Source organism: Leptonychotes weddellii, chromosome 4 (assembly GCF_054177405.1).
Source record: "Leptonychotes weddellii isolate Sample4059 chromosome 4, ASM5417740v2, whole genome shotgun sequence".
In the NCBI taxonomy this organism is placed as follows: domain Eukaryota; kingdom Metazoa; phylum Chordata; class Mammalia; order Carnivora; family Phocidae; genus Leptonychotes; species Leptonychotes weddellii.
In genome coordinates, this window is record NC_138372.1 from 120,218,881 (window position 1) to 120,233,511 (window position 14,631).

General features: G+C 34.5%; 1 protein-coding gene across 1 annotated transcript; it reads right to left on the reverse strand.

Annotated features, from left to right (window-relative positions):
• Window positions 1–11,268: 11,268 nt before the first annotated feature.
• Window positions 11,269–11,944, reverse strand: LOC102731718 (dynein light chain roadblock-type 1). Its single transcript, XM_006727301.2, has one exon. It carries the CDS (start codon window positions 11,887–11,889, stop codon window positions 11,599–11,601), a length of 291 nt encoding a protein of 96 aa, XP_006727364.2. The 5' UTR covers window positions 11,890–11,944; the 3' UTR covers window positions 11,269–11,598.
• Window positions 11,945–14,631: the final 2,687 nt, after the last annotated feature.

Genomic DNA, 14,631 nt, shown 5'->3' on the forward strand with positions numbered 1-14,631 from the left:
AACAAACCTGTTTACTTATTAAATTTTTTCAAAGGATCGAACATTTTAAAATTTCAATTTATGAAAGGAACAAAGAAAGTGTGTATGCCATACTAATGTGATTTATTTTTATAACACTATTAATGGCAGACAATTTTTGTATTTCATTTATTCTGTGGATATCCTTACACTATGTATGAATTTATGTAAATCTCTGCAACTTTAGTTTTTATATATATCAGTAGAACATTTGATCACAGTTTGAACTCAGTTTTGAATTTTGTGCATTTTAATCCAATTCCCAAGTGATTTCTACTCCAGAGCTCTCTTAATTTAGTAAATGTGTGTGTACATGAAATATATGTTTTATCAAAATACTATCATTCACTACAATCTGTATTAGTATTTTCTATGTAAAAAATATTTTTATTTTCCATGTTAAACTTTTTAATTAAATTTACAACAGCGCTGATAATAATGTCAGATGTTCTACTTTATCAATATAATTTCCAAATCCATACTTTGATTTTGTTAAGTGGGAAAAAAAAAGGAACTCTTTTTGGAGTTAACTGATTTTTCTTTCAAGCTTCTAATGACATGGGCAAAAAAAAGGTGGCTCATGCAACTCTATCAAATTCTTTGTTGGCTAGATGGACCAAATACATTAACAGCTATCACACTTTACTTTTACTTTTTATGTGTGCATAAGAAATTGAGAATTAGTAATCTCATCTTGTTCAACTGAGAAGTCATACTTCATACAATGTGTGAATGTCTAAATGTAGTTTCATAATACAAATTCTTAAATTTTGAAGTATATGGTAAAAGTTTTGTCATAAAATATATGTCTTGTTGATTTTATGATCAGTGATATTGGAGTATAATCCATGGTGATTGACAAATGCCAAAAAATATTTTGTGGAAGTTACAGAATCACCACCAAATTTCTAGAGAAAAAAAAAAACAGACATTTGGTACTTAGTTTCTCATTAAATATGTACTTTTAGTTTTATGAACTCATAGCTGTGAAAATATTTATGGCAAAATAAAGAATCACTGTCAAAAAATTAAATATAAGATTTCTAGGTTTACATAATAAATCACTGGGGAAAAAAAAATCACTGTCAAAAGACATTGACTGCTCCTTAGAGAAGTTGGCTCAGCCTCTATTTCCAGTATAAATTTCAAATGCATCTAATTGTAATGTCCAGTGACCCAGTTGACTAGTGGCATGATGGCTTTGTGCATTTTGCTGCAAATGGCCTTCAGGGCTGAATATTAAATACTTCTCTGACCAGACCAGAGTCTGGAATTAGCCTTCCCTAGCTGCTGGTGCCAAGCACACTCTGTTTTATTAGTGAACATACTGAATACTCATCTTGGAAGAGAGGTACTAACTGAAAGGGGGCTGTTCCAGGTTAACTGGGAGCTATTAATGATCTATCAATAAATAACTGAATGTATAAAATAATGCATAAATAATAAAAATGACTCATTATTTTATTTTGAGAAAGAGAGTGCGTGCGTGAGCTGGTGGTGGGGGCGGGTAGGGAGAGAAAGAATCTTAAGCAGGCTCCATGCTCAGCATGGAGCCCGACGTGGGGCTTGATCTCACGATCTTGAGATCATGACCTGAGCCAAAATCAAGTCGGATGTTTAACCAACTGAGCCACCCAGGTGCTCCTCTTTTATTATTTTAAAAATTAGTGCCCAATATTAAAATATATTTTGACGATGTGTAAAATAATAATAATTATCTAACTTTTACACACCTACTGCTCTTCTTAGAGGTGTACCAATTCCTATAAATATTTCATTAATATATACTATACTTATTGGATAGTCCAACATGTTTTTGTTTTATTCTCTGTATATTTGCTTTCCTACTCAATACAAAATAAAATAACTTAAAATTGTAAATGAAGAGATGAATAGCATACTTTGTAAATCTGTATTAAACTATGGAATGGTGCAAACTTGGAAATAAATGCAGGTGCTTGGTATGTTTATTGGTATTTTGCATAGTAATAATTAATTGTCAGGCCATTTAGTGAGTTTTCTTGAGTCAAAGTTCTGATACTATGATTATTGACATTTTCCATCAGGATATTCAGTTTTCCGTAGAAAAGATTTATTGACATGTTTTTGTTTTAAGTTCAAATTATTTTTAGCCTTATTTAAGTGGACATGAATTGTGTAACACAGGAAGTCTTATAGAGTTACATGCTTTTCAGTAATGGAGATACTTTCACAAGTGGTTTTCAAATTAAAAGGAATTCTTTTCCCTCTAAAAATCCAGTTGAGGGCGCCTGGGTGGCTCAGTTGTTTAAGCGACTGCCTTCGGCTCAGGTCATGATCCTGGAGTCCCAGGATCGAGTCCCGCATCAGGCTCCCCGCTCAGCAGGGAGTCTGCTTCTCCCTCTGACCCTCCCCCGTCTCATGTGCTCTCTCTCTCATTCTCTCTCTCAAATAAATAAAATCTTTTTAAAAAAAATAAATAAATAAAAATCCAGTTGATCTATAAACTTTCATTTGCCAGTACTGTGAAAAATGGATAGAAGAAGCCATTTTCTAGTACTAGTATGGTAAACATCAGCACTCTTGAAACTTGGGCACTGGAGAAGTGATAACTCTATATGCTCTAGTACTGAAGAGACCTCTGCTTTGCAAATAGAATAATATGACTCAAATGTGCTGAAACAGAATGGAAGAAAACTTTGAACTTAAAATTTTTAATAATGATCAATGTAAAAATACTGATGGAATATATTTCATTTATTATAGTTTTCACTATAGATGGAAAGGATCACTTTAGCAGTGATTATCATAAAGAAAAAAGATTAAATGAATACAAAAATTATAAAAAAGATCATCAATATTGATTGAACAAGAATCTAGTGTATAATCAGGTTGAGACAGGAAAAATCTAAACAGATATTTCCCTTACTGTTGTTTAATAATGTTTTGAGCAATATTTACTGAAGAAAAATTTGAAACTAACTCTACAGAGATGCAATCTTTATGTTATTTGCATTTTATGTAAACTTGTCTTTCAGTTTCCTGTTTACTAAAACTATATAGACTTTATTCTTTAGTATGAGTTTGGTTACTTTCAACAAGTATTTTTGTTTGTTCGTTTTTTTAAGATTTTATTTATTTATTTGAGAGAAAGCATGAGTGAGTGAGAGAGAGAGCCACATGAGCAGGGAGAGAGGGAGAAGCAGGCTCCCAACTGAGCAGGGAGCTAGATATGCGGCTCGATCCCAGGACCCTGGGATCATGACCTGAGCAGAAGGCAGATGCTTAACTGACTGTGCCACCCAGGCACCCCTCAACAAGTATTTTGTGTTGTTGTTTTCTTTATAAAAACCTTAACCCTTAAAATTAAAAAAACCTTTTTAAGTTAGACTAATTGGCAATTACATCCAGATTCTAACATCCTTAGCAAATGACATCCCATTTAGAATGAAAAAAAAAAAAAAAAAAAGAATGATGCCTGTATAGCGTTATCCCCATCAGGATTCACCACATATTTATAAAAAAGAAAATCTGTAGTTAAAAATAAGTTAGCTTTATCCTAAGGTACAGTATAAAAGTAAAAGGAGGTTAAACTCCAGATGGAGTGGGTGTATTTTATCCTGCTGTATTTTAATCATTTGTATTTTTACAGCTTCCTACTTCTCTTGTTAGTTTGTTGTATTATTTCATAGGCCAGAATCCTCAAACTTCCCAAGAGATAGTCTTTGGCCAGATTTGGCCAGAGCCTGTTTTACTGAGTATATATGGTTTGGCCTCTTGACAAAGATGAATTGTTTGTTTGCTCATTTGTTTTTATTGCCCTAGGCCCATAGGATACTTCTTACAGAGTTGGCAATCACTGTTTGTTTTTTAGGTGCCTGACCCTTTTATCTTTTGTGTCATCGCTCTGGGCTGTTGTGATTTCCTCTTACATCTTGGCACGCTGATTATTTCTCAGTTGTCCTTTGGCTGTTACCAAACCCTATGGTGATATCTCTCAAATCTTCTACTGTCCTGGCAACATTTACAAAGGGCCATGTAGAGTAATCTTCTAAACATTTTCTAAGGTTTCTCAGAACATACTGTTTTTCTAGTGTACTTAATAGTGTCTTATGGAAGTTTCTTATTTCATAGACTTGTTTCAGAGTCAAACTATCCTGGTCATCTCAAAAGTATGCTTATAACAAATGAACACTTACATTTCACTGTTTTATGGTCAAGTACAGTAGTTGATATCAACCATAAAACATAACTTTCATCAAAATCTATTGAATAAGTCAGGACTCATAATGAAGTTTTAAGCTTTTCCTTTGAATAACATGCTTTCATCTAATTTATCTAATTTGACCTTAAAACAATGCTATGTGTGAGAAACTATCCTAGCAACATTTACTTCTGACCCAACATCAAAAATATCTTTAAAAAAACCTGATTTTTATAAGAAAATATACTCAATAATTAAACATTATGGGATAATATGTAGTAAAATAAAGTATGCCAAAATGTTTTATGAACTGTTATATAAAGGTTAATTATTTTTGCTATTATTAATTATTATTATACTTTCTTAATGGTCCATGATAGTATATTCACTGTGAAGACAAAAAGTGAGTCAGAGTGAAATTAAGTCATTTTTCATTTGTGCAAGGACAGTGTTTTACTGGTGATAATACCATCTGGCTGATGGTTGTCATTAAAATTCATCATCACACCATACTCTTATATTTTTGAAATAAATTCTCTCCATAAAAAAGACATTGTTGTAGTTGACAAGAAATGGATCTGAAGTAAATTTGCTAGGTTTGTATCCAAGCTTTTAAATTTACTTGACCTGAAATCTGTTATCTGTAATATTAGGGTATAAAATGGTATATCTGGAATGGTTGTTATGAATTGAATAAAATGACATTTTTATCTAGGAAGAATAAAATATTCCCTTTTATCAAATATATGACCCCCCTTCCCACTTTCATTTTTAGCAAATGACCTTCTCTCATATTAGAAACCATAGATGAGTGTCTGTCCTCCAAATCTTTGAGCCTGTGGTCATTTATACTCATCTGCTTTACTCCTTTAACAACGGAGGAAAACTTCTCACCTCTCAAAGGCAAACTCCTCGCTTTTCCCCTTTGTTAATACTGAACTTCAGTTTGTCCACTTCTTGTTAGTTTCAAGTTTTTTCTTTTATAACTGAGTATTCTCATTAACATTCAAACATCATCTATCAGTGTTTGCGTGAATATCATCCACTTTGACTCTCTCCTCACCCTCTCATTCTCTTCACTTCTTGACCTTTCCTCAGTCTTTTTCAAGGGCATACTTCTTCAAAAAGAGTTGTTTACATATGGTTGTTGCCATTTCATCAAGTTCCATTCATTTTTCAACTAGCTAAATTTTTGGCTTCTACTTGCATCCATCAAAACTGGTCTGGCTAATATCACTTATCAAACCCCATACTGTTAAATTTAATGCACACTTTTTCTGTCATCTTATAGGTCCTCCCAACAGCATTGCACACTATTGACTACTACTTCATTTTTCATGCATTCTTTTATAGTGGCTTCTGTGACGTTGGTTTTCCTTTCGTTTTTCTTTCTCAGTTTCCTTTGCCAACCCCTTCTCTTTTACTCAAGTGCTTCTCACAGCTAAATATATTGATCATCAAGTGGTCTTCTAAATGCAGGTTATGAGTCAGGAGGCCTGCCGGGAGTCTTGAGACACTGTACAGTTGAACTTTGAACAACTTGGGTTTGAAATGCACAGATCCACTTACACATGGATTTTTTTTTATAAATACAGTATAGTACTGTAAATGTATTTTCTTTCTCTTATGATTTCTTTAATAACATTTTCTTTTCTCTACCTTACTTTATTGTAAGAATACAGTATGTAACAAACATAACATATAAATATCTTTTTTTTAAAGGTTTTATTTATTTGACAGAGAGAGACACAGTGAGAGAGGGAACACAAGCAGAGGGAGTGGGAGAGGGAGAAGCAGGCTCCCACCGAGCAGGGAGCCTGATGCAGGGCTCAATCCCAGGACCCTGGGATCGTGACCTGAGCTGAAGGCAGACGCTTAACGAATGAGCCACCCAGGCGCCCCCATAACATATAAATTAAGTGTTAATTGATTGTTAATGTTACTGGTATGGTTTCCAGTCAACAGCACCCTATTAATTAGTTAAGTCTGGGAGGGGTTAAAAGTTATATATGGATTTTTGACTGTGTGGGGTGTTGGTGCCCCTAACCCCCATGTTGTTCAAGGGTCAACTGTGTTTCTAACAAGATTTCAAGTGATGCTGATGCTGTTATTTCACAGACCACACTTTGAGGAAATTTTCTATAAGATCACTAAAAATCGTCAAGACTCACATGTAACTCTTATAACTTCTCATGAAGAATTCTCTCCCTGGCAATCTCACCCATCCCCAAGGTGTTAAATACAATACATATGTTTATGGCCTCACATTTAATATTTATCCTGGACACTTTTTCTAATTTCCAGACCCACAGATCAAGTTTCTACTTGGCATTATCTCTTGAAAGTTTTATTGGCATTATAAGCTTCTAATTCAAAAGCTGAGCTCTTAAGCTTTCCTCCAAATCTTTCACTCCTCTTAATTATCCATTTCAGTCAATGGTGCCTATATCTACTTAGGAATAAAGCCAGAAATTTGGTGTCAGACTTTATCTCCTTTATCTCCTAAATGTAATCCTTTGCCAATTAATCCTGTTCAATATTTCACCTTCCTGCAAAACGTATTCAAAGATTGCCCACTTCTTTCCTCCTCAGAGTACCAACTCTAGTTCTAGTCTAGCTTCATCAGATCTTAGCTTGAATATCCATTTTTAATCATATTTTTCATGACTGCTCCTGCTAATAAAATAATTCATTTTGCAAATTTTTAATTTTATATTAAAATATATTTATATTCCCTTACTCCTGCACTAGACTGTGAGCACCATAAAAACAGAGATTATATCAGTTTCATTTCACACTGTATTACCACCTAGTAGAGTGGTTGGGCTTCAAACATATTTGTTGAATGAATGAATACTTCAACTTGGATAAAGATGAGAAGATAGCATTTTAATCCACATATCTTGACCTTCTAACTCTATAATTTATTCTGCCTCTGTGATACTTAAGTCACTCAAATTGAATTAATTTTCAACTGTCATTAATTTAAATAGCTGTTTGATTCTTCCCTTAGGCCTTAGCTGCTAGATAGAATAGTTCCCTATTTCTGAATGTCAACAGGACACAGGTGTTCTGTAAATGAGCTCACTGAAAACCAGAATTTGGTTACACTTTGTTAAAGAACAATTAATTACACAATGTGTAGACAAAGAACTGACGCTTAGAGTTAAGAAATGCTAGAGCTACTCAGCCGGGAGCCTGCTTCTCCCTCTCCCGCTCCCCCTGCTTGTGTTCCCTCTCTAGCTGTCTCTCTCTTTTTCTGTCAAATAAATAAAATCTTTGAAAAAGAAAAAAAAAAGAAGTTGCAGTCTTCATTATAAAAAAAAAAAGAAATGCTAGATCTACTAGAGATTATCTAATCAAAAGATGCGAAAATTATTTCTTCTCTAGTGCCAGGTTCATTAGTTACTAGTGACTGCTTGAAGTGGTAGGATAAGAATTAATTTTGTTACTTTGGGCACAGTGGCAAAGATTGCTGGGATCTGTTTGCATTGTCTGCCATATTTGTGCAGTAGTAGATGGGCTTTGTGACATCTATTTCAACTCTGATTTGGTGCATAAATAAAGAACTTTAAAATCAGGAAGAATATTTGCTTTACTAAAGGTCCACTGCTAGCTGTGGACAGAGTCAAGACTAGAATTTAGATGTCACAACTTTTAAACTTATTGTATAGTTCTCTTATTTCTAGAATTTTATTTTATTTGTTTTCCTCACAATATTTTTATATTTAACTGAGTAGTCTAGAGATTTAATGTGTGTGTATATTCTTTTGTTTTTGTTATTTGAATGGAACAAAATTAAACATTGCTCCTTTAATTTATTATATCAGATTTTCATTTGTTCAGGTGCCTAATAATATCCAAAGCAAAAAAATTTTTTATCATTGAGTTAGTATCTTTTAATACTCTGGCAATGATCGGTTTTAGACCCAAGACTATTTCAAGTGTGTTGCTAACAAATTCAACTGTATTTTGTAACTCTAAATACTGAAAACTGCCTTAAAATTGCCAAATCCCTGCCCTATCTCTTTCCTTGGGAGTGTTTTTCCTTGGAGTGTGGCCTGTTATTCTACTTATTTTTATTATTTTTTTAAGATTTTATTTATTTATTCGACAGAGAGACACACAGCGAGAGGGAACACAAGCAGGGGGAGTGGGAGAGGGAGAAGCAGGCTTCGCCTGGAGTGGGAAGCCTGATGCGGGGCTCCATCCCAGGACCCTGGGATCGTGACCTGAGCCGAAGGCAGATGCTTAATGACTGAGCCACCCAGTTGCCCCTATACTCATTTTTATTTATTTTTTATTTTTTTAAAGATTTTATTTATTTGAGAGAGAGAGAATGAGAGAGAGAGAGCACATGAGACGGGGGAGGGTCAGAGGGAGAAGCAGACTCCCTGCTGAGCAGTGAGCCCGATGCGGGACTCGATCCCGGTACTCCAGGATCATGACCTGAGCTGAAGGCAGTTGCTTAACCAACTGAGCCACCCAGGTGCCCCCTATACTCATTTTTAAATGAGAGTTAGAATCTACTGCCACTTAGTAGGATTATTTAATCAGCATAAATATAAATAGATTAAGTTAGTTACTGCAATTGCTTTTAAAATTTTAATAAACAAGGGCACCTGGGTGGCTCAGTCATTTAAGCATCTGCCTTCAGCTCGGGTCATGATCCTAGAGTCGGGAGGGAGAGCCCCACGTTGGGATCCCTGCTTGTCAAAGAGTCTGCTTCTCCCTCTCCTTCTACCTGTTGCTCCCCCTTGTTGTCTCTCACTCTCTCTCTCTGTCAAATAAATAAATAAAATCTTAAAAAAACTTTAATAAACATAAGATGACAAAGCTATTTCCTCACTCCATTAGGCTATCAGCATTTCATTCACCCATTCTCAATGAAAAAAATTGTCAGACAAAAGTAGGAAAAGCATGACCTTTTAATGGCTGTAAAGTAAGAATTTATACCTAAGATTGGCGTTGTTAAAGTCTGAAGTATTTTAGAAGGTATGATGAATGAGATTAGACTCCCCTGTTGAAAGTTTAAGATTGCTCAGTGTTTAGAGAAATCAGAGAATATTCACTGAATGAAGTAAATCCTTTATGAGAGAATAAAAAATTCTAGAAAAATAGGGATGATGGCAATCTCAATAACTAACAAAAACAGTGATTAAAAACACTTGAATGCATCACAGAAACATTTCTTATTGTGTAATATTAAAATATATATATATATAATGATTTGATGTCAAACTAACAAGAATATATTCTGATTTTTTACCAAAATCTATACATAATTTTGATGCTTGGAAATAAACATAGTTGTATGGAGGGTCTAGGTACCAATGAGTTACTTTGTCTAGGAAGCAACATTTACCTGGGTCCTGCAAAGCAGGATTCTGAGAAGCCCAAGTTTGTTGAGAGTCTCCCTAAACTTGTATTACACATTGGTCTTTATTTTGTAGATTCTCCAAGAGATGTCATATAAGCTTCAAGATAACTTATAACTCTCAGCATTATCAAGCTATCCCATCTCTGAACAACTTGCTTCATGTCTTAATGGTACTTCTTACTTCTTACATGATAGTCAATATGATAATACCATATAGTAGTGCTTTGCACCTTTGCCTCACTTCCATTTTTTTCTTTCTTTTTTTTTTTTTTAAAGATTTTTATTTATTTATTTAACAGAGAGAGAGAGAGCACAAGCAGGCAGAGCGGCAGACAGAGGGAGAGGGAGAAGCAGGCTCTCTGCCGAGCAGGGAGCCCGATGCAGGGCTCGATCCCAGACCCTGGGATCATGACCTGAGCCGAAGGCAGCCACTTAACTGACTGAGCCACCCAGGCGCCCCTATTTTTTTTCATCCTTGGCCCTTGGCTGGTACTTCTCTACTAAAGGATCAGCATTTTAACCAACTGAGCCACCCAGGCGCCCACGAAGGATCAGCATTTTAATCCTTGCCTCAGGCTCTGCTTTCAAGAGAATCTGTCCTAAACACTGCCTTATTGTGAAAATTACCATATGTAAGTTCAAAAAGTTCTCAGAGGCTTTTACTGGGTCAAGTTTTTAGGTATTGCAATGTGATTATACTGTATATATATATGTGTATATATATATAGTATATATATGTATGTGTAAATATGTATTACACTTATTTGCATATGTATTATACTAAATAGTATATATGAGATATAGAATATATTTTTATATATAAAATTAAAGACTAGAAGCCTGGAGTTACAGAGGATCAAGAAATAACTAATACAAATTTTTGTCAGTACCATTTCTCTTTAAATTTCATGTTAAGAGGAAAATGATTGGATTTTAAGCAACAAATTTTACAAAGAGGAATGTCCTCACTGAGTAAGACTCTGTAAAGGAAGAAATCTCTCTCTCTTTTTTTTTTTTGGTGTTATTCATTATTGAAATCCCCCAGAGCCCAGTAACTTGCTTGACACAAAGAAGAAACTCAATAAAAATGTGATAGATGGATAAAAGAATGAGGTCTTAATACTATCAATTGGAAGTTTATCAATGATGGTTCCTATTACTGTTTCTGATGTGATGATTGTCCTCTATACTCTCAGGTGCATTTTGTTATTAAATAATTTCATTTGAGGGGCACCTGGGTGGCTCAGTCGGTTAAGCGGCTGCCTTCGGCTCAGGTCATGATCCCAGGGTCCTGGGATCGAGGCCCATGTCAGGCTCCCTGCTCGATGGAGAGTCTGCTTCTCCCTCTCCCTCTGCCTGCCTCTCTGCCTACTTGTGCTCTCTCTCTCTCTCTGTCAAATAAATAAATAAAATCTTTAAAAAAAAAAAATTTCATTTGACATCTGAAGTAGTCTATTTTTACTTCAAAATAATATCTTTTAAAATGTTAACTTTTCAATGAATGCCCTCTGATATTATTTAATTTTTATTCAAAATAATGTGGTCATCTATATAGATGATACTAAAAGCTTGTTGATTCATTTATCTCAAGCAACTGGTCAATTCCCTGAGTTAAATCAGTAAAATTTGTTACTTGACTGGTTTAACTCCTGCTTAAATGGTTTATTGTCTTTATAGGGTGACACAGTTTTGTTTTTTTTTTTAGCATTTCAGTTATTTTTAGTTAAAGAAAAACAACCTTTTCCAAGGGTGACAAAGTGAACTGAAGGTCAGGAGGAAGTAGGGTGTGGGCTGCTCAAAGCTCTTGCTCCAAAATCTGGAGGTGAGGAAAGAATGCCCTCCCAAGGATTCAAGGGTGATTGGCCAGCAGAGGGATGACTTTGATGACTTTGGTCACTGGGTTGATCTAAGTAGGCTCTAAGGTGATTTCCACCTGCCAGTTGGTTGACATGATTAAACATTATTATTCTTGGGAGCTATTAAATTAAGGAATGATGCAGGGAGCCAAGAGACTGGCTTATTCAGTTGGATTCTGAATCACAATCATGAAATAGTCTTTATCTGGTGCAACCATAATTTCATTTTTCTTGGAGTGAATTCGCAGGAAGGTGAGGTCATTCTGGGGGTCGATTTCACGCACCGTGCTCCGGGCCTTCAAGATGAAGTTGTGCATGAGGTTGGCATACTGTGTGGTGGTGGGATTGTCCATGGTGCTCTTGTTGGGAATGCCTTCTGTGTTCACCACGATGATGCCCTGTACTCCCTTCTGGCTCTGAAGTCGCTTCAGTGTCTCCTCCACCTCTGCCATCTCCAAACAAACGCGTAGCTCCGCGACACCGGCACTCCGTCCAGTCCCGGTACCTTTCCGCCGCGACACAGTTTTATTTTCTTCTTTCTATATCTTTTTAAAGTGTAATAGTGCTTCCCTTTGCATTTTCCAACTTAGTGCTAAACGAATTCCTCAGAAGAAGGTGCTGGGTAAATTTAAAGTGTTTTTACTGTTGCAGATGACTTATTTCTGACAGGCATCTATGTTTGAGTACTCAGCAATATTCATCAAGTACAGAATTTGTTTTCACTTATTTCCCAACAAATTCAAATTTCTCTCTTCCTGCAGATGTCTAGCTTACAATCAGGGATATGAAGAACTTCTTGGAAATTCTATCCCTATTTGAAAGTAATGCTTTTGAAGTCTTTCCTCTAAGGAATATCAGGGATATATATTTCTTGCATAACTTTTTATAGCAAAAAGGTCTGTAGATTTACCTGGCATATAAGCCCTGAATAAGTATGTTGTGCAAATAAAATATATACTCAAATGCTTTCTCAGAAACAGGCCTTTTCCTGTTGAATTGGTGAGAGCACCTTTGTGTTTTATTTGGAGCAATATAAAAGACTTTGAAGATTTTTGACTGTAACTGATTGTATTAAAAGACTAAATTATGGAGTTAAAATTTCTGTGTTCAAATGATAATTACGGTAACAATAAAATGAGTTAGCATTATGTAGTTACAAAACATATTTATTATGCACATTTTACCTGACTGCCAGGCTTATCAGATATTGCAAAAGGGAATTTTAGAGTGATTATTTAAATACATAAAACAAAAATAATATTTTTATTATTGTGCTTTGAGCTTCAGTCCATGTGTAATGAAAAACATTTTGTTAAAGCCATAGTGTTTATCCAACTGTAGTGTCAGTTTTTTGGTTATATATTCGTATTTCTGAATTGTCAGTCTCCTGAGGCAGATAAATATATTTTATTCATTTCTTCAGCCCCAGTAACTAGCTTAATACTTGAGTGCCCAAAACACTTTTAATTGAATGAATGAATGAAAGAATGAATGAAAAATACAGAATTAAGATTACACACACACACACACACACACACACATCAGGGAATAATATTACCTGCATTGCCTTGGAAAAATTTTACACATGTTGTTTAAGGAATGTGACTCCTTGCCAAATTACCTGGTTTAATGGCACGCACACAGATGGAGATTATTTTATATCTATGATAATGCTTTACTATTTAGCATAGGGAAATAAAAGCCTGGCAACCGATATCTGGGATAAAACCCTTGAATCATGTGAACTTTTCCACATGCTGTTGCTCACAGAATTCAAACAGGATATGTGAGGCTGGGCCTCTAGTTCATGTCCTTTATCAAATCTGATTTAAGAATATCATAAATTCTTTTAGCTGCCATTTATAAATACTATTGGTAATCATGTCCATATCTATTTAAATTTATTTATGTCCTCTTTACCTCACTCTTAAGGCTAATATCTTATATTAATTTCTCAGTGGGTTAAGTTGCAACACCTTTTATTACTCATCACATGTTTTTTCAAGTGTCCTTTTGCTACTAGCTTTTTCATATTTTGTGAAAATTTTCCCATAATTTTTAAATCAGCCTTGCATTCACTGAAGGCAGGTAAGGTTCCTATGAATGGAAGACAGAAGTTTTTAATGATGATAGAGAGATTTATATTTTCCTATGATTATAACTTATAATCAGAGATTTATAATTATTTTTGAAGAGCAGCTTTTACTCTCATTAATACAACCTAAAGATATTTATTTTTATTTTCTAAAATACAATTTCTAATAATTTTAGTACTCTCTCTAGCCACAGAATTTTTAAAATAGGAAATATCTAGGATTTTCTTTTTGGTAGTCTTTACAAATATTTGCACTTGACATGCTCTCATTTACAACCATCTAGATTAATTTATCTAACAAGCATTTATTCAACTCTTGTGATGTGCCAGGTATTGTTTTAAGTCTTAGAGGTATGACAGTGAGTTAAAACAAAACATGAGCTTATATTTTTGAGCTTATATTTTTGAGGGGGTAGACAGACAGTAAGCAAGATTAATAGGTAAAACATATTATTATTATTATAACATAAAACTATTAAGTAAAAGGAATGTAGTCTTTAACTCCTGGGTATCTTAAACCCCCTCCCAGACTCTTTTACACTTTTATTTCACAGCTCAGCAACTTATATATGGTATTTTTTTCTTCCTTTTGGAAAAAAAAAAGACCTATTTTCTAAGAAGGTTGAATATAAAAAATTAAAATTATATGCAACTATGTTGAGAAATGTTGCTTCCAAAAACGAGGACCATCATTTAATTGATCAATGTTGTTAACCCTTAGCAGGGGTTAGTATAGCAGAATGCAGTACAAATGTCCTTTAAAGATCACTTCAGTGATACAATGCCTTAAGAATTTGGGAAAGGACAAATGACTGGATCTATACAAGGTATGTAGGATGAATAATTGTGGTCTGGTGTCATATGCCATGATGGCTCATTGGTATCCAGGTCTAGTCTGAGTACCTTAGGACATGTTTTAGAACTGAGATAATCTCAAACTGCTTAAACCTATGGTTTGGGGTTTATATTAGCTACTTGCTAGAACTTTTTTTTTTTAAGTTTTAGTTTTAATTCCAGATAGTTAACATACAGTGTTATATTAGTTTCAGGTGTACAATATAGTAATTTAACACTTCCATACATCACCCTGTGTTCATCA

What these genes read in the sequence shown, in the direction of transcription:
- LOC102731718 (XM_006727301.2), bottom strand. Translation starts at nt 11,889, where the DNA reads ATGGCAGAGGTGGAGGAGACACTGAAGCGACTTCAGAGCCAGAAGGGA.